Below are 25,555 nucleotides of genomic sequence, written 5' to 3'. Positions count from 1 at the left end.
TCGACGTGCTTGGCCCGCAGATGCACGGACGCTATGCAAAATATGCCAAACTACCGTACAGATGCGCATCAAGCTCCTGTCAAAACAGAACGGAGGTTGCGGCGTCCGCGAGATGGCGCTCTCTGCGAAGAGGTTCCTAACGCGTGTGAAGTTCATGCGCATGCAGTTTACTCCCTCCAGTACCTGGTTTTAAAGCGATAGCGTTAAGGAGCCCATATCGCAGAAAATCCCGCGTCAGACGTCGCATCCTCGAAAAGGTTCTCGAACCACACATACCAAGGCCGTTTATGTGAACCAAAGAATTCAGTAAACTAATTGAATTTCTCAAGCTATGATACGCTGAAAAATCGTGAACTACGACTTACGCACAACCTACAGACATGATAGCTCGCGGACTGTAATTTGAATATACGAGAAAACATAATTCTCTTACGCGAAAGCTCAAACCCCTTTTCCAGCGTTCCTACAGTGCTCAGACTGGAGACGGCGTCTGCCATTTCCACACGCCGGCGCGTAAATATCTCAGAGTCCAAGGAGCAGTGTGCCTGCTTCCTTGAAACACTTCCAGATGGCGCTCGCCTCCGCCGCATCGCGAGCACCAGCTCTTGCTATAATAGCAAGAGCTTGGCGGCGCAACCCGTTCCAAAGGGGACGCTCATACCATCGATCCATCGCGGCCCCTGCAAGATGCCGCGTTTCGACCAGAAAACCCGCCTTCGTGCATAGCGTTCGCCACGAGGGTTTCCCGGCAAACACTGCGGTTACATGCACTGCAGTTGCCAGGAAGCGTGAGAAGCAGTCAGGGATCCTTGAATGGTATTACCTTCCACTCTTGTCCTCCAAATTTTTTTATGCTGTACTACAGGGAAGCATCGTCAGGGCAATTGCTTTTTTAAATGCGTACACATTTCTATGGCTACCTAGCGAAAAAAACCTGTCCGTTCGTCTTTCCGTCCGTCCGTCCGCCTGTCGCGTAAGACAAATCACTATAAAAATTTATTGTATAAAGCAGATTAAATTCGAAAGGAAAAACGTTGCGGTGCTTAATAAAGAGTCAGTGAGTTCATAAAGATGATAAGGAGTGATGAGTGGTTAGATAGGTCTTATTACGATTGCTAATGGTTCGACGCGGATGGATAAGGTGTTAAAGAGCAGTAAGGGCATATGATGGTATACGATCAATTCTGATAAGGATAATCAACAGCGATAAGGGTTGATAGTGTCGGATCATGCCGGATAAAGACAGATAAGGATTGATAAGAATCGGACCGATTGCGATAAGTTTGATACCGACCGATAAGTGTTGATAAGGCTCAGATCGAGTCCGATAAGTTTGATAACAGCCGATAAGGGTTGATAATGGTCGGATATATTCCGATAAAGTTATTATCGACCGGTTTATTCTGGTCGGATCAAGTTTCATAACATTGATAATGCACCGGGCTACGTGGAGATGAGCAATTGGCACAATGCTTATGCATACTGAGAAAACTCCCAGATTAGTTTATGCATGAATTTTTTACTTTGTACATCAATGAAGTAGTCAATATAAATCCATCTGCCTAATGCCCTGTGCTTTTTATACCTTGCAGAATTTTAAAAAATCGCCTCAGGCAGATAGCATAGCTCTAATCGTTGATCTGGAATGCTCAAACAGGCATGCATTACCTTCACGAGAAGCAAAAATGAGTATTCCACTGAATAACAAAAAAACTATCTAATCAACTTTTTAATTACGTACTTTACGGCACATATAGCAATTTACGTTTTGCAGCCGGTGAGCTCTCCCTCGGAGCAAATTTTCAGGATGACACAAGTTTCGAGATATTAATTTCCAAAGTGTGGGATGAAATACATCAGCGTTCCAGCAACTCGTGGGTGAATGCACAAAACGGTAGTTTGTTTAAAAAAAAGCAAGTAGTGCATTTTTACAGCACGGCGCATATCTCGAAGCCCGTGCGATCCTTGTTTACATTTCCAAATGGATATGACTTGCAAATGCACCGGCTGCACTTCGTAAATTCCAATGAGTGTCGTAAAATAAATAATTCAAATATTAATTAACTATTTTCGTTAAACATTTGGTTATGCGTTTTGATTTCTCGCGCACTTAATGTCCAGCGCTTCGTGTAATCCAGCTCAAGGACTACACTTACGCTATCTTCCACAGGCGAGTTCTAAAAATTCTGTGTGTTCTTAAGTCACGCCGTATATCACTTGGGCAGAGAATGCCAGCTTGCTTTTCTCCCGTCCTAAAGACATGAATAGACTAGTAAAGCCAATTAAACATTAAGGGAACTTGAAAGCTGCGCGGCTAAACATCTGCATGCTAAAATTATTACTAGCAATAGAAAGCAATTCTGTTCCCTCACAAGAGGTTTGAATATGCACTTGTTATTATTATAACTCAGCTTATTGAACGTAGCTTTGTTAATGGCACATAGCTAATTAAAACAATGAAAAATAATGTTATTGCACCGCGGGTACACAGCGGGTAGTGTATGTGTGGCTTCAATGCAGGCGCAGCAAAGACCGGGTGATTTCAGCAACTGCGAGGCCATTGTCTCCAACCGAATACAAGTGGGCTGGCACCTGGAGACAGACACCATCACATTCCACGTGCGAGCGCAAACGAGTGAGTTACTAGGTTGATGCTAGGTTGATGTGCTTCGTTGTCAGTTCTGAACATGTTCGGTGCCAAGAATGCGTTAGCATTATATAGGAGCGTCAAAGTGGAAAAAATTGTATGTGTCGAAAGCCGGTCGCGTGGTATATCTATTTTGACGCTTCGGCCCGGGTCCAGCCTACATCAAGAGTGTGATTTCAAGCTCCCAGGCAACAATTTTGCGCATTTTCTCGACCCATAAGAGTATGTTATGATGTTTCCGGAGGATACGATTTATATTAGGAGTTGATGCAGAATACCTGAGGACAAGGTCAATCCGTGAATCTGCGCGAGCTGGTTTGCTGCTGATGAGCCCATGACAATCCAGGTTGTCTGCTTCTTGAATCGCGACGCATATAACGGAGGGGACGATAGCGATGGCGTAGTAAGTCGTCACGGCTATGTGCGCAGTTGCATGCTTATCAGTCGGTTTTCTGTAAACTGCTGCGACAACCTTGTTGTCCAAGCTTACACTAACAACCAGAAAGGTGATTGCGGAGTCCGAATATGGATGGGAGAATGAGAGGTTGGATGTATTGCATTGAATTGAGAAATGAACTTGAATAAATTCCTCGCCCTAGGTCCATATTTGGAATACGTCGTCAGTGAACCTTTGGAACGCGCGGCTCTCAAGATACTCTGATTCCAGTAGGCCCATGAACATCTTGGCGTGTAGTTCTATATACATACATGATATATATATATATATATATATATATATATATATATATATATATATATATATATATATATATATATATATATATATATATATATATATAATGTTGCGGACCACCGTCAGCTGCTCTTCGGCGAGGACGTGTGTGTCGAGAGTGAGCTCCTGAACCACACTTTGCAATGTGGTGAACGCTGTTTAAATCATGGATCCGCGAAAGTGGGACGTAATTCTAACGCATTTCTCTCGATTTCACAGCTGAATCACCAATAATTTTTTTCGTTACCTCTCCTTCCGCTGCTGATGCTTTCGCTGTCTTGCACGCCGCGTCGACAGGTGGTTCAGAGCGTGCAAAAGCACAGCAGAAGAGGGGAAAGACGACGTGAGAAACCCGGCCTTTCTGTCGCGTTGAACGTGCACAATTCTCTCTGCAGCTCTCTAGGCGTCTCTACAATACCCCTTGACAGCTGTAACTATCCCTGACCGCCCGCAAAAGCGTTGCAGAAGCGGCAGCGCTTATTTTTCTACTAACGTGCAACAGTGCAGAGGGGAGAGAGGAGGTTGGGAGAGGAGGCAGAGAGTGGAGAGAAGCAACATAGGCACAAAACGACTGACAAATAACTTTACCATTCTTCGCTCGCCGTTCCCGTACACAGGAGGGGGGGGGGGAGGGAAAAGTTGACTTGCGAAGGCCAGAAAACGCTCCTCCTAGACAGCACTGTGGTTGCGGACAAACTGAATAAATTGAAGGTACGGTACAGTACGTTTCAGTTATTTCTCAAAAATAAACGCAATGCAACATTGTCAAGCGGAATACTGACGTGCGGACGCAAAGCGGTGCACACTGCTGGGCCCGCCGCGTGTATTCGAGGCCGCGGGTTCCCACGCGGCGAAAAACTCTCGTGTGCTTAGATTTAGGCGCAAGAACCCCAGACGGTCAAAACTAATCCGGAGTGTACCTATACGGCGGGCCTGAGAATCCAACTGTGTTTTGGCACGTACAGCCCCTTATTACAATTAAGGTTTAACGCTTCTGCCAGGATGCGATGTGCCGTGGAAAGCAATGACAATGCTCAACCTTCTCATAGGCAATAAACAATGGCGCACAGCAGCGGCTCAAGCAAACACTGCTATCTGCGTGTTCCGTGCAGTACGCATATATACAGCAGTGGTGAAGGCAAGGTAACATTTAACATCAACTCACCACTTTCGTATTGGACTAAGCGCTAAAAACACAAACGATTGCCGCCAACGTTCATCCATTTATTTATTAATACTGTTAGCCCATACTTTGGGCCGTTACAAGGTGGAAAATATTTGTTACAATGCTGAAAATGCTTTGGCAATCACAGCCTTGTAGGCATACAAAAATAAAATTAATGGGCATAACCTGCGACTCGCAACAAATTACAATTGCGGTAGTAGAAGCACGCACACAAACATCAATATTTTCCGAGTAGTTGTAATTCTCTACAAACGAACTGTCGTGATTAATTTGGCATCACAGCTGATTATCGTCAATTAAAGTAAACAGTACAGAAAGCTTCGCTTACATCGATTGCCACAGTGAGTGGAATCCGCATATTTGTATTGTGATATCCAGAAGCCAAGTTGAATGCTATGTGGGATTTTCTTTGTGTAAATGTTTCGGTGTTTGCGCACTTTACATTTTCGTGCAGACACTCCTAGTTGCTCACACGCCCTACTGACCCTGTGGGTGATGTTGCGCTAATAAATAAAAAAAACATACATAAAGGCCACTGTGAACACTGTTAACCGCAGTATCTGCTTTTAAAACAACCTATTATATGGTCTGGTGCTGTGAATCTTCGCTATGACTGCCTTGTTCAGCGTTATGCGTAAGCGAGCAGGCTACGACTGCCATGTTCATCGTTATGCGTAGACAAGCGAGCAGGCAGTTTCCGCTACTTCCCGCGTAATTATCGTTACTTGAAATCTTTCAAAAGTGTATTTGAAAAATGTACCATCAGCATAATTTGAACAGCAAATAACGGATCACGCTTAATTGCCGGGACTCGTCTGTAGCCGGTTTCTAACAAAAATTCCTGCAGAACCCATCTCACGCTAAATGTCGGCGGTAATGCAACCAGCATGGAAGCAATGCAGTGGCACCGGGCATTGCCAAAATACGAAACGTGTTTCGAGACCGGCTCGTCTCTGGATGGATGTTACGAGGGTCCCCTTTGGAACGGGCTGATGGGTGGCGCCACCCATCGCTTGCTACGATACTGCCTAATGTCCTACCTAGGTTAAAAAGAAATGGAAAAACTCACGATGAATTCCCATAACCAAATTTTCTGGCGCCCTATTGTGAACTTTGTTTTTGTACGCATGCGTTTTTTGTCGTTTCCCTGCTTGCGCCAATATTCCTATCGCCTCTTACTAATCTATATTGCGGACCTGTTTAGTTTCGCTCTGCATTCGCTGAACCCACTGGGCAGATATCTTCACATTATAATAAAACATGCTCTATCGTTTCCCTAGCTTTACTGCAGCAAGCACATGCTTCTTCCTTCGTATATCTCACTTGATAGGTGCGTGTTCTAAGGGTTCCTGTTCTCGCTTCGAAAATTAATGAGCTTCTTTTTGAGTCATCATAAATACTTTTTTTTTCAAATTTAGTATTTTCCTCTTAAGTAGTTACTCATAGCATATTTCTTTTCCCTTGCCGCCACCCACGAGATTATTTCAGTCTCTCTGACTTTCCGCTTGACGTTCTTTGTTGCTGTATTGCGCACATGACAGGTTGCATATTTGCTGGTAAGCTACCTAGTTCTTTTCCTCCACTGTGAATCAATGTTTTCCCTCTACGAATACCTCAACACTCTCCCAGCTTATTTCCATATTCCTCAGTCGTTCTTCATAATCAATTTAGCTGTGAGCTTCCCTCACCTCAAAACTAGTCCCGCCCGTATCACCCTGCACAGCTTCATTTGTAGTCTACCCGTGAGCGCCCAATGCGAGGCGTCATACTGACCTTTGGCCCCCATCGAGTCCTTACTGTGCCCCTGATTTAAAGCAAACAACTGCATTTCCAAACGTAAGTCCTAGAACCATTACGCCTTTCCACATACCCCGGAGCCCCTCGTACCTATTGTATCCCTATAGCGTTAAGTACTTCATTATCGCTGCATTTCTCTTCCCCTATACTGTTATTGTTTTTCCTTTGTTTCCATTTATCTATTGCCTTAGTTTATTCATATACCCAGATATTTATATTCTTTTACCCGAGGTATTTCCTGGGCGTGTATTGCCGCTGTCTCTTCACTGTTTTGATTAAATACCATAACACCTGATTTTCTAACAATAAATTTCAAACCTAAATTGTTGCCTTCCTGCCCACAGATATTAGCCAGACGTTGCAAATCACTTTGCTTGTTTCCTAGCAACACAATGTCATCCGCATGATATAAAGCTGGAAGCTGCTGCTCTACTACTGTACCCGCCTGTTTGTATGAGAGATTAAACCCGATATTACTCCCTTCTAGCGTCCTCTCCATGTTCACCATGTACATCATAAGCAACAGTGGGGTTAAAGGGCACCCTTGCCTCAGTCCCTTGTTGATATCAACCTTCTCCTCGCTCCCCATCCCTTCTAATTCAATGCAAACGGTATTTTCTAGGTAAATCTCTCTCAAAAGCTGTAGACAATCGTCGCCTAAACCTTCCCCTTCCAGAATATCCCACAACATGTTGCGGCCTACGTTGTCATACGCTCCTGCAATGTCGAAAAGGGCCACATATAATGCCTGCTTTCTACTCTTGATATTTCTATATATTGATTAAGAACAAATAAGTTATCATCCAAACGCCTACCTATATTCTGAAGCCACTCTAAGGTTCTCCCAAAATACCATTTCTCTGCCCATGCTTGCAGCCTTAATTTGATTGCTGCATTTCTGACCTATATATTACCAATCTAATGGTGAATGGTCTATACGAGCGAATTCCATGTTTCTCCCACTTGCCTTTATAAATTAAATTCATTCTACTTTGCCGCTAACTGTCTGGTGGTATTCTATCTAGAATGTATACACTTAAAAGAAATTACACCCTTTGGGGCTTATCGTGTCCCAGAATGATAATCGTCGTCTGTCTTACCCGCGTTTCCTTTCTTTAATGCTGCGAGCCCAGTACTTCCCGATCACTTACGGCTTGCGCGCCATCAATGTGGCACAGCATTCTCGACAGGAAAGTAACGAGCGCCGGGTTTTCAAGAAAGGAAACGCAAGCAAGGCAGATGAAGATTATTGTTGTGCGACAAGATAAGCCCCGAAAGGTGTAAACTTTCTAAAAGTGTACCTCGAATTTTGCAATCGTGCTCGGTCCCTATTCGTAGTGGGCCGGTTTTGTGTGCAGAGCCATAGAAATGAGCTTGGTGGCACCAGCGACTGTCCTGCGCCGCACTCGCGGGTGCTTGCTGTGCTGGCAGCGGACACGATCCGCCGTTGACAACAAGAGGGTTGTCTGGTCGGGAGCAGCGTGTGCACTTTGCTGGCGTTCGTCAGTACCATGGTCATCTTCCAGTGCGTCCTGGATGTCCATCGACATGACCAATGCGGCGACAGGTGAAACATATCGGCTGGTCGTCCGTAGTCCTCCACTCAGTCGGGTTGCGATAGCGCGGAGAGAAGCGTCGGGGTGGAGCGAAAATAGTAGAAGGGCAATCGTTGGCTCTGGGGTTGGCGACAGCGCAGACAGATTGTAAACCATTGTTTTCAAGTTCCTGGCGAACGATAGCTTGTACGAGGGGAACTGAAAATCTGGTAGCGTCAGGGCTACGCAAACAGAAAGGTGCAGGCAGACAGAAGGAACCGTATAACCGGCCTTTCAGTATTGCGGAGTTGAAAGCTGCCTTGATGGCATGCAAGAGCTTCAAAACTTAATGATCAAAAACTTACACACTCACACACAAGTTGCACTACTCGCACTTTTCAACACTATTTGGGCTGCCGGATACCTTCCATCAACATGGAAAAAAATTGGAGGCTTAACAAGGTTCAGCCCAGCGGATGCTTCGCATCCACTGGGCTTAACCTTAGTGTATCCTTAGCGTTTGGAGGCATCTTGACCGCATACCGGCGCAAAGACGCTGGCGCGGTTGCGGGCACAGAGACTGACGCGACGGCGGGCGCGCGCCGCTTCATCCCTGGCGTGGCGTCACATATCACGTGATGCAGCGATGGTGGCGCCGCCGCCGCGTCGCGCGCGACGGCGCGAACCGAAGCGTGAAGGCCTCCGCCGGGCGACGTCCGACGGCGCGATATGAGGCCCCATCTGCAGCCTGTGTGACGTCATCACGTGACGTCATGTCACGTGAACCCACTTCAGGGTCAATGGTGGTCACCGCCGGGCGTCGCGCGAAGGCCCGAAACCTACGTTAATATGCTTCGCATAAAAAGCGATCGTGTTCCATGTTTTGAAGCAGGGTAAAGGCCCTTCCTTGGCAACAAGCTATCGCCCGATAGCTCGTACAGGTTGCCAGTGCAAGCTTTTTGAAAAAAAAATTATTTATCGTAGACTCGTACATTTCTTTGAACTCAACAATATGCTTGATCCCTATCAGTGTGGCTTCAGAGAAGGGAGGTCCACAACTGATCATCTTCTACGCATGCAAGGATATATCAGCGATGCATTTGTGCACAAACAGTTTTTCTTATGTGGAGAAGGCGTACGACACAGCGTGGCGTTACGGGATCTTGCGAGAGTTGTCGGGAATGTGCATCCGTGAAACTATGCTAAACTTAATAGAAAGCTATTTGCCGAACCGTATCTTGCGCGTTAAAATTGGCAACGTATTATCGCGACTTTTTGTACTAGAAACCGGTGTACCTCAGGGAGGCGTGCTTAGCAGCATGCTCTTTATCGTGAAGATGAACACGCTTCGTGCATTTTTACCACCAGCCCTTTTTTGTTCCGTCTTCGTGAACGACATTCAAAGAGGCTTCATATCCTGTAACCTCGCAGTATGGGCGAGACAGGTAAAGGAAGGCTTGAACAAGGTGTCCAAGTGAGCAGACAAAAACGGATTTCAAAAAAGAGAGGTCTGGTTCCAGATCATTGTATAGAACTGTGCTGGCATCAAATGCCTGTCAACAAAGAACATAAATTTCTAGATACTATACTTGACCCCAGGCTTACTTTCATTCCACACATTAAATATCTTAAAGAAAAATGTCTAAAGACAATGAACTTACTGAAAATTCTATCCCACACAACATGGGTTAGTGACATGAACTGTTTGGTCAATCTTTATGAGAGCCTAATTCCATCACCATTGGGCTATGGTGCCTTCGTATATAACTCTGCCGCCCCGAGCGCGCTAAGGACGCTAGATCCTGTCCGCCATCTAGGTATCCGCTTAGCTACTGGCACTTTCAGGACAAGCCCGATTGAAAGCTTATACACAGAATTGAATGAATGGTCACTCCATCTGCAGAGAATATACATCAGCCTCACATATTTTCATAAAATACGCTCCAATCATGAACATCCATGTTTTGCTACCGTTAACGATATGACGTATGCTTCAATTTACCGCAATCATCCCTCTGTAAGATAGCCTTTCTCGCTGCGTGTGAGGGAGCTTAGCGATGAAATGCATGTCCCACTCCTTGTGCATCGCTTAATGCATCCAACCAAGCTGTTACCTCCTTGCGAGTGGCAGGTGGTAGAATATGACATAACTTTTCTAGACGTTACAAAGCACGCACCAGAGGTCGAAATCCGAATGCATTTCCTAGAAGTACATGGAAGCACTCCTGCACAGAGTTCTACACAGACGCTTCGCAGTCAAATGACGGGGCGTCCTTTCCATTCGTCGGTCCATCCTTCTCGGAATCTGATGTACTGCATCCGGAAACAAGTATCTTTATGGCCGAGGCCTGCCACTATTGTCAGCTGTGAAGCATATAACGAAATCAGAACTCCAAAAAGCAGTTATATATACAGACTCCCTAAGCGTCGTGAAGGCCTTGATGTCACTCTGTAAGCACAAAAGTCCAGTCCTTATGAACTCTATTCTGTCCTGTCTACAGCGTGTTTCTAGCCAGCATGTCATTAAATGCTAGGTGCCTGGCCATAGGTGCATCAAGGCTAATGTTATGGCGGACGAGATGGTCACGTCAATTGCATTGCAAGTTATTAAACCTATAGCTGTTGTCCCTGCCACAGATCTGAGGCCTTTCATACGAAGGAAACTGCGAAACGACTGGCAACGCTTGCGGGAGGCGGAAACAAATAATAAGCTGCACGTGATAAAGTCACTGTTAGGTTTCCGGCCCTCCGAAACGAAATCACGCCGAACAGACGTCCTATTCTGCCGCCTCAAAATAGGACACACATTTGGTACCCATAATTTTCTGCTTACTGGAAATGAACCTCCTAGCTGTTGTAGATGCGTGGAGAGGCTGACCATCTTCCATTTCCTCATGAACTGTCGGGAAGCCGAATCTGAGGTAGATATTTTTCCCTAGCATACCGGCAGCACAACCCTCTTCATCCTGCCATGTTTCTGGGTGCAGAACCGTTATTTGATACTACTACAGTCCTAGGTTTCCTGAAAGATATGGTCTTACATGTTACTAGCCCCATACATTCGTAGCGCTTCCTTTATTCAGATGATGCCGCTTCGATACTAGTGTTGTATAGCACATGCCTCCAGGCCCTTGTGTTTCAAGGACTCTGGTTAGACAGTAGTGCTGTGGCCAATCTTTGCATCTGACATGTTTTGTAAATAATATCATTTTTCGCAACGTACTTTAAGGCTCATAGTACACGTCATTAGTCATCGCTGTAATCTAATTACACGTAGATGTTACGCACTTTACAGCGACTATTTTCAGGCCCCTTTACAGCCACGTCACATCAACATCATATAACTCATCATTCCATTGCGAAATCACTAACAATGGCATGGCGCTCTTTGGCCATACCTTGCCCTTACGCCACTAAACAACACATATTCATTCATTCAGCCTGACATTCGATATTCAGTTGGGTTTCGATAACGCACTGGTGCGTACGGCAGGCTCGGCGCAGCTGAAGGGACCACCGGAGCATTTGGGAGCGGACGGTTGCTTCCTTGACAGGGGAGACCCACATTAGCAATCTCTCGTCGGACGACAGATTCAATGAGCGATACGGTCGTCACGTAATTGTCGAGCGGTGGAGAATAACGGATCGCTGGAGCTGCGGCTTCCAGTTCCCGATCGGCGATCTATGTCGCAGTAGATGCACTTGACGGCTGACGAAACGTTGGAACGTCGATGCAGGAGGAAGTGGAAATGCATCAATCCTAACCCCATCAGTAACATAACACTGTGTGACGATGATAATAATCCAATTGAAGATCATGACGTTGCGGAAGTTTTGAATTTATCATTCAGCTCAGTTTTCACCCACGAACCGGATAACGAATTACCTGATTTCCCTTCCTTTAACTTTCCACCTATGCCGGGCTTCAGCTTCGAACCTGATGGCATTGTCAAAATAATCGACTCTTTGAAATTAACCGCCTCAGCTGGTATCGACAAAATTAATACTAAAGTGTTGAAAAATACAAAACATGCAACTAGCACCATACTGTCTCATATATTTCAGCAATCACTTTCATCAGCCATTATACCTCATGACTGGAAAATAGGCAAGGTCATCCCAGTCCCCAAAAAAGGGCCTTCATCTTCTCGCCATAATTATCGACCGATATCTATCACATGTATCACTTCCAAACTAATAGAACATATAATTTTCTCTCAAATTATAAAATTTCTAGTATCCGTCAACTTCTTCCACCCTAACCAGCATGGATTTTTAAAAGGTTTGTCTTGCGAAACACAGTTAGCCCTCTTTATTAACGACCTTAGCTCTAGCATTGACCTTAACATTCCTATTGACGCCCTCTTCCTCGATTTTGAAAAAGCTTTCGACAAAGTTCCTCACAAACGACTATTCCTAAAACTTTCGCGTCTCAATCTTAACGAACATGTTTTTAATTGGATATGCAGCTTTCTCACTAATCGGCTGCAGTGTGTCTTTGCTAATAAATGTTCATCTTCTTATTCCTCTGTTATATCTGGGGTACCTCAGGGCACCGTCTTGGGCCCCCTTCTCTTTCTCATATATATTAATGATCTGCCTGCTAACATATGTTCTAACATCCGCATATTCGCTGATGACTGCGTTATCTACCGGCCTATTACTAACACCGATGACATTTTGTTTCTTCAGTCTGACATTCAGCACGTACTAACCTGGTGTAATTCATGGCTAATGTCCTTAAATGTGAAAAAAACATCTCTGCTATCATTCCACCGACGTCACTCACAACCATCTTCAAAATACCTAATCGGGAATGCAGAAATCGCTTCAGTATCAACTTATAAGTATTTAGGCATCCATTTGACATCTGATCTAAATTGGTCTTTTCATATTTCACAGATTACTAACGAGGCAAATCGCGTCCTCGGTTACTTTCGACGAACCCTGCGACTAGCACCCCCGTCAGTGAAATCCCTTGCTTACTTAACACTTATCCGCCCCAAATTAGAGTATGCATGCGCGATCTGGGACCCTCATCAAAATAACCTTTCAATTACTCTTGAATCTGTACAAAATCGCTCAGCTCGTTTCATTTTCTCCGCCTATTCCTACCATGTAAGTGTAACTGAACTAAAACGTAATGCTCATCTCACAACTTTAGCTAACCGCCGGAAAATTTCCAGATTGTGCCTGTTTCATAAATTCTTTTATCATCCATCTTTGAACTCCATTATCAGCCCCGCCCATCGCATTTCAAGTCGCACAAACCACGGGAAGGCCGTCTACCCGCCCCCTGCTCGCACTTCTGCGCATCTGTCATCATTTTTCGTCCATACAGCAAGGGACTGGAATGACCTGCCAAACGCCATCGTTGATCAAATCGACTCATCGTCATTCAGATCATCCATAGAAGAAATGTACTGCTGAAATTCCACCCCCTCATGTAATACCCCTTCAATGGGGCCTTTGAGGTACTAATAAATAAATAAATAAATAAGAAGCCACGGTGTTTGGCAAGCGATGGAATCGCTGAGAAATACGTCGGCTTCTAGCTTGTTTGAAGCGTCAGCACGCCGTAAGGATGGCATCAACTGTCGCACAATCCTTGCACAAAAGCTAATTGAATGCGTCGTATGCAATTTCCTTAAGCACATGACCGACTTTATCCGATTCCGGCGTGTCTCTGTCATCTTTTCTAACAAAGAGCCAGCAGTTCCTGCGTATAGGAAAAATATGACTCTGTGGACGACAGAGCCCGTGTCGCAAGCTCTTGCCTGGCTGATAGCTGGCGTCCGGCAACTCTCCCACATACGTCACGCACCTTTTGTTTGCAGACTTCCCAGCTAGTCAGGTCTTCTTCGTGTGTGTCACACCACTCGCGAGCCGTACCTTGGAGGTAGAAGATTATGTTGGCAAGCACGAGTGTCGTGGCTCATTTGTTATGGTCGCTGACAGATTCATACCAGGTGAGCCAGTCTTCCACGTCCGTGTCATTTGAGCCGGTGAAAATCCCTGGATGACGAGGGTGCGATAGCACTAAATGTGATGAAGCCTGGGTGGATGCGGACGGAGCGACGTCGTTTCAAGACACCGCTACGGAACTGGTGTGGCCACCACTAACGGAGATCCAGCGTAGCGTCGTAACGAGCGTACATCGCACCTCCACCAAATGTGACGGTGTGGGAGTTCTGCACCGGTGTTTAAATAAACGCAGCAGCGAGGGCTCGAACCACTGTATCTGAAAACAGTCAACCTCGCCTTCTTTCGTTTTCGCGCTACTGGCACATACCATTCTGTAACAACCTAATTGCTATCGCAATAATAATCATAAAAAGCTGTTCCTCGCATTGATTCGTACAGAGCGATGTGAGGTTGCACATAAAAAATTGATTTGTTGCCTGTGTACACACTTCATAAAAAGAGCTCTTCGAATTGGGATACCATATTTCCTTATATACCGTACTTTCAGTGTATCCTCATTCATTCACGTTTCTCATTTTGAAATCAATTTTGTTGGGGTGTGTATTTTGCCGTGCGCGACCTTTTCTGTATGATTGTTTAAAGATGTCATGTAAACTTCTTATTTTGTTTATGTGTGACTTTATATGTGTACTCTTGCATGTTTCTCGAAGCATGTGAACTGTCACGAACTGTGGAGAGACAGGGGCCTTTGTCAGGCTTCATTCCTTTAGCCCTTGCCCCTGCAGTGAGCTTTGTAAATTCCTTACTGTAAATAAAGTATTTACTACTTACTTACAAAATACAAACATTAAGAGGCAATATTTGTTTACAACTCTCAACATCCTTAAGGTTTCAAATTTAGCTACTTACAATTTCGACTCCTCCCTTAAGCATCTAGCAGTTAATGAACAAGTCACCTTAACAGCGAATCTCGCTTCGCCCTTCACTTCGTACTGTAGAGAACCCCTCTCACGATGGTTTTTATCTGCCTCGGATAACAAGTAATTATTATCCAACTACATTAGTGTTTACCTTAGTGTGAAATAGGCCTGACAGCAACCAAACTCTACCAGGAAGATTGCATTCCTTTCCTAAAAACTAAAGCAATCACGCACTCGTAATGCACTGCGCGTGCATGCCCACATACTTTTTCTTTTTTCTATGACGTATTAGACGACGCAAAAAGGAAATTGTTAGAAAATTATCTTTTGTATAAAATATCCTGTAAACAGTATTCCTCTTCCTTACTTATTCAAGCTTTTTTTATACGACGTAGTGAAAACAGCAGCTATCATAGAAGAGTTTTTCCTTAGTAACAATTGATACTGACCTTTTAACAAATTTGTTGGGTCTCACAAGTGTGTACTTCCTAATTGTACAACTTATTCGTGTTAGATAAACTTTAAAAGTAGCTGATTGTTCTTTCGTTCCTGTAAAGTGGGAGAATACCACACAAAAGGTGCGTTTCTGAAGAGTCACACGCGGTTACACTCTTGGTCAAGGCGTGGATAATATCGTGCACACAACCGGTACTTCACTTTAGCCGCAAAAGCCCATACAGGCGGCCCTCAAAAGTGGCGTTGAACGTAACCTAACCTTACACAAAAGGCTCATGTCTGACGTGGAAGCAGCACTCTCAGAAATGGCGCCCAAAACGCTCGCCACAGCAGTCGTGGTTCTGCAACCACTGGCATCGTTAGCGGCACCGCTATCACCTCGCCCTCCCCTTCACGGCAGCCAACGCCGCTCACATCTGCCGACGGCGTAACGCATGTGAGCACCGCTGGAGCACCACGTGTGCGAGAAAGACCATGGGCACCCACAGGCAAGGAAGTACAGGAAGGACTACGTTAAAACATCATCATCATCATCATCATAATCAGCCTATTTTATGTCCACTGCAGGACGAAGGCCTCTCCCTGCGATCTCCAATTACCCCTGTCCTGAGCGAACCGATTCCAACTAGCACCCGCAAATTTCACCATTTCGTCGCGCCACCTAGTCTTCTGCCGTGTTCTACTGCGCTTCCATTCTCTTGATACCCATTCTGTCACCGTAACGGTCCAACGGTTATCTAATCTGCGCATTACATGACCTGCCCAGCGCCATTTCTTTCTCTTAATGCATATCAGAATATATTCTATGCCCGTTTGCTCTCTGATTCAAACCGCTCTCTTTCTGTCTTTTAATGTTACGCCTAGCAATCTTCGTTCCATCACTCTTTGCACGGTCCTTTACTTGTTCTCATGCTTCTTTGTCAGTCTCCAAGTCTCTGCCCCATATGTCAGCACTGGTAAAATGCACTGATTGTACACCCTTCCTTTTCAATGATAATGGCAAGGTTCCAGGCAGGAGCTGACAATGCCTGCCATGCGATCGAACCCATTTTTATTCTTCTATGAATTTCCTTGTCATAATCAAGGTTCCCTGTGATTAATCCACATAGGTAAACGTACTCCTTCACAGACTCTAGAGGCTGACTGGCGATACTGAACTCTTGTTCCCTTGCCCAGTTATTCATCATTATCTTTGTCTTCTGCATATTAATCGTCAAGCCCACTCTTACACTCTCCCTGTTAAGGTCCTCAATCATTTGTTGTCACTGGTCTGCAGTGTTGCTGAATAGAACAATGTCATCGGCAAACCGAAGGTTGCTGAGGTATTCGCCGTCGATCCTTACTCTAAACGTTCTCAGTTTAATATCTTGAACACTTCTTCCAAGCACGCAGTGAATAGCATTGGAGATATTGTGTCGCACTGTCTGACCCCTTTCTTTATAGGTACATTCCTACTTTTCTTGTGTAGAATTAAGGCGGCTGTAGAATTTCTAGATATTTTCCAGGGTATTTACGTAAGCGATCTGTACTCCATGATTACGCCATCCCTCTATGACTGCTGGTATCTCAACTGAATCAGATCCTTTTTCATAATCTATGAAAGCCAAATGGTCAGGCCTATTCTACTCTGCGGATTTCTCGATAACCTGATAAATGACATGGATGTAGAGTATCCATTGTAGAGTATCCCTTCCTGAAGACAGCCTCCTCCCTTGGTTGACTAAAGTCCAGTGTTGCCCATATTCTATTGGAGATTATTTTGGTGAATATTTTATACAATACTGGGAGTAAACTAATGGGCCTATAATTTTTCAGTTCTTTAACGTCTCCCTGTTTGTGGATTAGCATAATATTTGCATTCTTCCACTTTTCTGGGACCCTTGCAGTCGATAGACACTTCGTAGAGAGAGCCTCCAGTTTTTCTAGCAATACCTCTCCTCCATCTTTGATTAAATCGACTTGTTCCATCTTCTCCTGCCGCTTTTCTACTTTTCATATCTTCAAGGGCCCTTCTGACTTCATCTCTAGTTTTAGGAGGAGTTTCTGTATCCTGTTCATTATTGTTTCCAATGGAGTACTCCTGGGTACTGTACAGGTCATTATAGAATTATTCTGCTTTTTTTACTATATCTTCAAGATTGCTGATGATATTACCCTGCTTATCTTTCAGTGCATACATCTTGGCTTGTCCTATGCCAAGTTTTCTTCTCACTGATTTCAGCCTGGGTACATTTTTTACGGCTTCTTCAGCCTTTCTCACGTTATAATTTCGAATATTACTTTTTTTCGCATTGTTAAGTTTTGACAGTTGCGGGAATTCTCTCTTATCGCTTGAGTTGTACATTTCCATTCTTTGTCGTTTCTTTATTAGGTCCTTTGTTACTTGGGAGAGCTTGCTACTTGTTGCCTTGGCGCCTTGCCTCGCACTTCAATTGCTGCCTCTGAAGCCAGACTAGTTACGGTTTCATTCATTACCTCTATGTCACAATCATCGTCTCTCTGTTCTAAGGCTGCATATTTGTTTGTGAGTACCAGCCTGAATTTGTCTGCTTTTACCCTTACTGCCTCCAAATTGACCTGTTTCTTCTTGACGAACTTTACTCTTTCTCTCTTCAAATTGAAGTGTCCTACCCCTCGCTAACCTATGATCACTGCACTTTACCCTATCTATAAATTCTACATTCTGCACTATGCGGAAGTCGGCAGAAAGTGTGAAATCAGTTTCATTTCTTGTTGCACTATAAGGGCTTTTCCAGGTCCATTTTCTGTTGGCACTTCTCCTGTAAAAGGTGTTCATTATTCTCAGCTTATTCCTTTCTGCAAATTCCTTTCTGCATTGAAGTCACCCATTACTACTGTATTCTGAGTTATCTAAAAAAACCGGGGGGGGGGGGGGCGGGATTTGAACTGCCGACTACCGCAACGGAGCATTCGACATAGCTCAGTAAGATAATCAGGCAGGTGACTTGTCGCCGTAAAGTACGGCCCAGAGGGCCCTACATGGCTAAGAGATCCGTTGATTTGTCCACCCTTTGCGGTTTGCACGATATAGTGTCAATTCTCCGTGGTCCTAACCTCTTGTTTCCCGAATCACGCATGCACACAGTCGTGAACGCGCCCATGTACATGCTATATTTTCGCTGAGTTTGACCAGCATTTAACACTTGTGTGTAAAAATTAAAAAGGGAATAGTTTTCAGCGCTTACCGAGAGCGCTTACTGTTGCGGCTTAGCGTGGCGTTATTACAGTAAGTCAATCAATCAATCATTTTATTTCCTTAAAGAAGGAGGAGTACAGGACTACCAGTACCAGTACAGTACAGGAGTACCACCAAGCCTATCAACTTGTCTGCCAAGTTGTAGACAGTGAAGGGAAAATGTTTATTAGCTTAGATACACGGTTTTAATACGGAAGCCCACTCCATACAGGAGCACGATAAACGTTCGAGTTCATATCAGGACCCACTCTCCTCACTGCTTGAAAAGTCTCCAGTTAAATCCTATTGCCTTCCCTAGGCGAGTAGACTGGGGAATCTGAGCACTGTTCAGCAGCAAATCACAATCTTTGACTCCGTTGTGGTACCACGCCCATGCTCGAAACGCTCCGCAGTGGCTCCGCCATGGCTCCGCAGTGCTTTTCCGAAGCCCGATGGTTAGGAATATGTGGCAAGAAAGCAACCTGCGACTCTCACGTCGCCGTCGTTGTTCCCCTCCTTGTCATCCTTCGCTCAGACAGCTAGGTAATGGTCGGATGATGGCGTTTTGTGGGACCCGTCAAAACTCGGTGTCCATGCTGCGTTGACCTCTGGATGGACACTGATGGATTGGTCGTGGTTTGATTCGTGGCAAACGTCTGAGTCACTGTGACTTCTAGGTCGTCGTCGTCGTTCCCGTCTTTTTCATCCTTCGATCAAGCTGCCAGGTAATGGTGGGGTGATGGCCTTTTGTGGGACCCCTCAAGAGTCGGTGTCCATGCTGCGTTTAGCTCTGGATAGGCGCTGATGGATGGGCGGTTTTTTGCCTTGTGGCAAACGTCCAATTAACGTATTTGTGGTGTTGAGACGTAACAGCTCCCTAGAGGGCTCGTAACAACTTCCAGCATATAACCAAAATTTGCTATTCGGCCTGGTTAGGGGCCCTTTCAACGTAAGGGCGTGGAGGCACACACGTGCCAAGTGGTACTGTCACAGCAATAGCCTCTAGTGAGAGGTGCAGCAATCTCCTGGGTTCATGACCTGATATGTGCTAACATCATGTAAAAAGCTTAAAACTGAGTTAATGCAAAGAGTTCACGCTGAAAGTCCACTGTAGTTGTCCAAATATGCGCAAGCGCCGCGCCACCTGCCCATCTCCACCCAGCCCGGTGTCATTATTAATCTAATCAAACTTGACCTAGCCAGCACAAACACCCACCAACCCCCATCTGTCATCAACCTTAACGGGCTTGATCCGACCTTTATCGGTTGTTATCAACCTAATCGTATTCGAAATGACACGTCCACTTATCAACCTTATCGGCCATGATACGACCCTCAAGGGCCGTTTAAAGTCCGACGTAACGCGCGCGCGCGCGCGCGCGCTCGCGCACGCTACGTTACGTTGGCGAAAACTCCTTCTATAGTCCGACGCACTGCAGCGCCGACGTAACCGGCGGCTGCCAGCGCGCGCCGACGGGCCCGGCGCAAATTTGGCTCCTGCTCCATTCGCACGCCGGCACCGCCGACTGCGTCGACCCACAATGCATTGCGCGCGAAGAAAAAGGCGCCAACACAACTCCGCAGACGGCTTTTGCGGACGGCGCGCGACTTGGCGAACCTCCTGCGCATGCTCCGGAGATAGCAGCCGCCGGCGCGCGCGTTGAAGTATAGCGAGGATGGCATCTCGGCTGGCGCAGCGCAACCGACGTAGCGTGACTGACCGCGAACGACGCTCGCCCGCGCGCCGATAACGTCGGACTATAAACGGGCCTATACCAACTATTATCGGTCCTTATCAATGTTATGGGAATTGCTGCAATTATTAATTATAGGCCCGTATCGATGTTTATCAACTTATTGACTACTTATCTGCGCGACGCGAAGATATCGATCACATTTCGGTCGGTGAAGGAACGCCCCAACGGAAGGCACATCCCGCGACCACCGAAACGCATCGGGGATGTGGTGTGTTTGGCGTTAAGCTTTCGCAAAGTGGGAATTTTCCTGATGTCTATAATGCTCCAAGTCGGCTCTACATGTTGTCCTAGAGATGGCCTTTGTTCAACCATCACCATATTTTTCAACAAAGCCTTCATAGAAACTTTTTTGCTTTAGCATTTGTTTTGTACTGCCGGTATGACGCATTCATATTGACACCTGTACTTCTGTACGCATTTAGCATTTACGCCACTATTTCGGACCCTACAAGGTCATCTGACGCATTGGCGCACTCGACTATGAGTGCGTATAAGACGGCATCTCGCTATCACAGCGGCACCGCTCAGGACCTGAAATAGTCCATGTTGTGCGACTTAAGCAGTTCTACCAGAGCTAAAGGCCCGTTTATAGTCCGACGTTATCGGCGCGCGGGCGAGCGTCGTTCGCGGTCAGTCACGCTACGTCGGTTGCGCTGCGCCAGCCGAGATGCCATCGCCTGTATACTTCAACGCGCGCACCGTAGGCTGCTATCTTCGGAGCATGCGCAGAAGGTTCGCCAAGTCGCGCGCCGTTCGCAAAAGCCGTCTGTGGGGTTGTGTTGGCGCCTTTTTCTTCGCGCGCAATGCATTGTGGGTCGACGCGGTCGGCGGCGCCGGCGTGCGAATGGAGCAGGAGCCAAATTTGCGCCGGGCCCGTCGGGGCGCGCTGGCAGCCACCGATTACGTCGGCGCTGCAGTGCGTCGGACTATAGACCAGAACACGCTAGTCTCGCACCCAGACTAACCGAACGCATACTCTCGCACCCGGGTTGCCCGGTCGACCGGCGCCGTTTTGTACTGGGCTGCCAAAGTGTGTTCGCCGGCGACCAGTAGACATGGCAAGCGCCAGCGCTCCAAAGTGCGGAAATGTGCCCGTTCACACGGATCCAAAGTAGAAGAAGTCATCTGGGCATCATTGCGTCGTGTTTGGATGCCAAAACAACCAGCGGAAAAGGAGCAGGTCGCTTAGCGCTGTTTGCGAAGAGCACAACACACGTAGGGAATCGTGCCGGTGCGGTGTTTTCAGCCTGCGCCGATTTCCATCCGCAACGAAGAATGCCAAGCTTCGCCACCGGTGGATAGCTGCAGTGAATAGGAAGAACTACCAACCCAGTGAAAATGCACGAGTGAGTATTCGATCTGTGTATATTTTGGTGCCACGTTCAACTTTGCGCCCTACGAACGTAATACGTGTAACACGCAGGTTTCCTCCGAGCACTTTCTGGGCAACAAGCCTACAGAGCAGAATCCCGCGCCGGTGCTTCGCCTTGGCTATAACAAAAAGGCAAGCCTTTTCGTGTTTTCATTCAGGCAGAGCTCCCGACGGTTAAGCGGAACAGTTGAGTTTGCGGTTAGCGATACTTGCAGCTGGTGCACGGAATGACCATTAAGCGTGAACGACAAGTTGTAGGCCTTGCTGGTGAGCGTTATTGCTAGTGAAAGTAAACCGAAGTCTGCTCGTCACGTAGCATGCGTCCACAAAAACGTAAACGACGACTACTCGTCGCCGAAGGTGTTCTTGCAGCGCACCTACCTTTACGAGCTGGTGTTGCAGGTGTCATTCGTAACGAATTCATTTGAGCCTCCTGAGCTCTAAACTGCGTGCGGGCTGTTATGCGTGGCAAAGCGCAAAATATTTCCGTTCATATGGCGAGGAAAATAAAGTGCTTAATTATTCTTGTATTTTGTAACAAAATTTTGATCGCTCTCACTAGTTTTTTTACTGTTTTCTTTTCTAAGGGAGCGCCAACAATCCGATGGCCTCGCACAAGCGAAACAGGTCTGGTACCAGGTAGCTGCAGTTGGTGGGGCTAATTTCTTGGAATGCAGGTGCGGTTGTTCTCTTGTACCAAAGGGGTCCTGATGATGCAGCTTTAAGTAGGGATGGTAATTTTACGTGCCCTGTCATGCTTTGTGCAACTGTACAACACCTGCATCTGTCATGCTCGCCCTGTTATACGGGCTTTGAATGCACATGTAGTTGAACATTATAACTACTGTAGTACCTCATTTTCCAATGAGTGCAGGTTTAGCATCATATGCTGCTTGTTCGAGTGCTGTAGGCTTTTGTTCTGAATGTTGTACTCTTAAGTGGTTGCAGGATACAATTGGCCTGGTGTATTTTCTATTTCCTTTTGAGAGGACTTTATATCTTCGCAACAGTGATGGCATGGGAAAGAACTACAGCCCTTCTTACTATAACATCTATTTTGTTTTCAATGTGCAGGTGGTGAAGGGCAGGCGTCTGCTAACCAGGCAGTCAAACGACCTCGCCAGTTGGTTGCCAAACGCGTCCAAACCAGTAGAGACCATGACAAACAAGACCAAACTGAAAGTGCAGATGACAGTGTTCTGCGTGCTTTAATAATATATGGCACCAACACAGTGCTGTAAATTCCTTCACAGGTCACGTGCCAAAAATCCCACACGTGTTCTAGCATATAGCGCGCGGTTTGTACAAACGTAATAGCGTACCTACCCGATGTATTCGCTTCTGCAGTCTGCACAGCACTCAGTGTGGCCATTGCGGACTTGCATGAGGTCTTGAAGTTTGATAGAATTCAGATAGCGAAAATGACAGGTTAGAAAAAACGCGAAACACGCCTTCTGCCCAGCTAAAAAGCCCAAGTTTCGCTTTCGCGCCGGGTCGCATCTCCCGCCGTGGCAGCCCAGGCCTGCTACTTCGCGGCGCTTGGGATAGATGGCGCGACCAGCGCTCATCAATATGGCGGCGCCCTTTGAATTCACGGTGTTCTGGTGTATAGACGACCGCACGCCAAGTTTCATCCTAGACGCCAGCGCTCGTTTCTCCCCTGGCGGAGCGATTTCATCTCCAACGGGTGTAGGGTTCCGTCGCCGCTTCCGTTCGCGGTCGCGCGCGCGCTCAGTTCGCGCTGCGCGCGAATCGTCTCTTGTTTGCGACGGCGCCTTTCGAATAACCGGAAATTATTATTGTGTTGTTAACTGTCACGACAGCAATGTAAGCGTGAAATGGTTGATGCCACCAGTGAAATCCTGCCGATTCACAAGAAAATGGTACGAAAGAAGCAGACGACAGACATGGATTACTGCGGTGCGCCGAGCGAAGTAAACAACTGGCAAACGAAGCGAGCTCGTTCATTGATCACTCCTGAGTGTATGACGGTTTCTATATGCAACTCACGTGAATTTAATAATTACTCGGTACATAATACTTTTATTCATATAAAAACTTTAAGTTCAACGAGCGCTTGTCCTGTCTTCTTTCTCGTGTTTCGTTTGTGTGTGCGCTGCCCAAGAATGGAAACCACGTCTGTTGTATGCGCTAGCAGTGGCCGAAGTTCACGCGTGCCGAGAAATTGAATATGTGCATGATGCATTGAACATGACCGGAGTTCATTCCCGCTTCACCACTGCACCGATCGATCGGGTTACTGGACGATACACACCCGCGTCTTGGTCGCGCCGGCATTGCTGAAGCAGGAATGATTAATAATACTTTCAACTTCCGTCTCTTGAGTACTGTTAAAAAATGGCCAAGCTGTCTACATTGCTGCCTCTATTCCATATTGTAGGAGACGTACTAGTTAAAGTTGTGTGCGCATGTCGTACTTGTGCTATGCAGCGATATATCTTGTTTATTTCCGCACAGTGTCGATAGAAGTCCGTTGTCGCCATTAGATACAACACGGATTTGTAGCAAACATAATGTGAGAAACTACAAAAATGACTTTAGCTCGTAGGTGCCGTATGTATGTGCCGCATCGTATGTGCTGACGATTTTTTCGCCGGCACATACGATGTCGTTTCCAATTACCTGCTCAGCGTCACTTTACATGGTTAAGCAGACGCTGCCCTATCGCCGCATTGCAGCCATAAAAATAATCGTCAAGCGTACCGATCTTCTTAAAGGCAAATATAGCGTGTGCAGTTTGTTTCACACTAAGGGGAAAACTCGGAACGTATTGCATCGCGATGCGGCAAGCAATGGAGTCGTGCGACGGCAGCAGCTCGAGCAGGCGCACACGCTTGAGGGGCAGTGTCGTGATCTGCGTCGTCTGCTACGGCGGCGCCCGCTGGCCGCATTTTCGGGAAGCGTGGAACTGTCAGGGGCAGTGCACCGATTTCATTGGTACTGCGGGAACTGAGCTGATATTCTTTACTAAACGTTGTGCGTCGCCAAACTCTGATCCTTCATTGGCGATAATGGAGTTCCACAAACTTCTTTTGACAGCATGGTTCATTTGTTCTTTCGAAAGGCCGGAGTACTGCGCGTGTGCACGTATATTTCTTCACTGTGTGTGCTACCGTAATGAGCAGCGACAAAACGAAACGCACCAAGATGTGCGCGCAACGTGCTCAGTCTTTGTTTGGCTCGAAAAGAAAACAGCACTCAACAATGGGAGTCGAACACGATGAAACAAACGGATACGATTAAATGAAAGTTTTAGGTTCAGAAAATGAACTGGAAGTGATTTTTCTCGACAATCATTCGCTACACCAGAGAGACCCTGCTCGCCGGTGGGGAATTGGACACGTCACGCTCGGAACTTAGTTAGTATCTCGTCATGTCCCCAGCGGCAGCGATGACAGCGCTTATCCTGGAAGGCAGTGAAGTGTAGAATGACTTGATCAGGGATGTGTTCATTCGCAGCACGTCTCAGTCGCTGACGATGGTGGATCGAAGCCTATCCTCGGGCGAGTGATAGAGGGGATGTTGCGCCAGCGATACTTTCAACCAGCCCCAGACATTTTAAATGATGTTGGCGCCCGGGGATTGAGGCGGCCGCTCCAAGAGAGTGACTGCGCGCTCATCTAGCAGTTCTTGCACAGCACGAGCAGTGTGGATCGGCGTCCTATCGCGATAGAATATATAGTCGCCTTCCAGAAACGGGCCGTCAAGAATGTATGGAATCAGTACGTCGTCTATGACTGCCCTGCAGCGATGAACTTACATTCGAGGCGTATCAGTGGGCGTCGCGCAACGCTTAGCAAAGAATACCGGCTCATTTCAGGCAGTAACGATGTGATCGGCGCCCTGCACCTGACAGTAGAACGTTTCCCGACAATGCGGCCAGCGCGCGCCGCCGTAGCAGACAACGCCGCTCAAGATCCCGCCCCTCGAGCACCTGCGCGAGCTGCTGCCGCCGCCCGACTCAAGCGCTCGCCGCATCGCGATGCAATGCGCTTCGAGTTTTCCCCTAA

General features: G+C 46.5%; 1 protein-coding gene across 1 annotated transcript in view; it reads left to right on the top strand.

Annotated features, from left to right (window-relative positions):
• LOC139054423 (protein Skeletor, isoforms B/C-like) overlaps window positions 1-25,555 on the top strand; it is a 455,133-nt gene that overhangs the window by 296,972 nt on the left and 132,606 nt on the right. The window contains exon 14 of the mRNA XM_070531374.1: window positions 2,521-2,635. Coding sequence (XP_070387475.1) covers window positions 2,521-2,635 — 115 coding nt within the window. The remainder of the gene's footprint in view (window positions 1-2,520; window positions 2,636-25,555) is intronic.

The sequence above is a fragment of the Dermacentor albipictus genome, chromosome 1 (assembly GCF_038994185.2).
Source record: "Dermacentor albipictus isolate Rhodes 1998 colony chromosome 1, USDA_Dalb.pri_finalv2, whole genome shotgun sequence".
NCBI classification, from domain to species: Eukaryota; Metazoa; Arthropoda; class Arachnida; order Ixodida; family Ixodidae; genus Dermacentor; species Dermacentor albipictus.
Note: the sequence above shows the minus strand (reverse complement) of the source record. Positions and strands in the feature narration are given on the sequence as shown.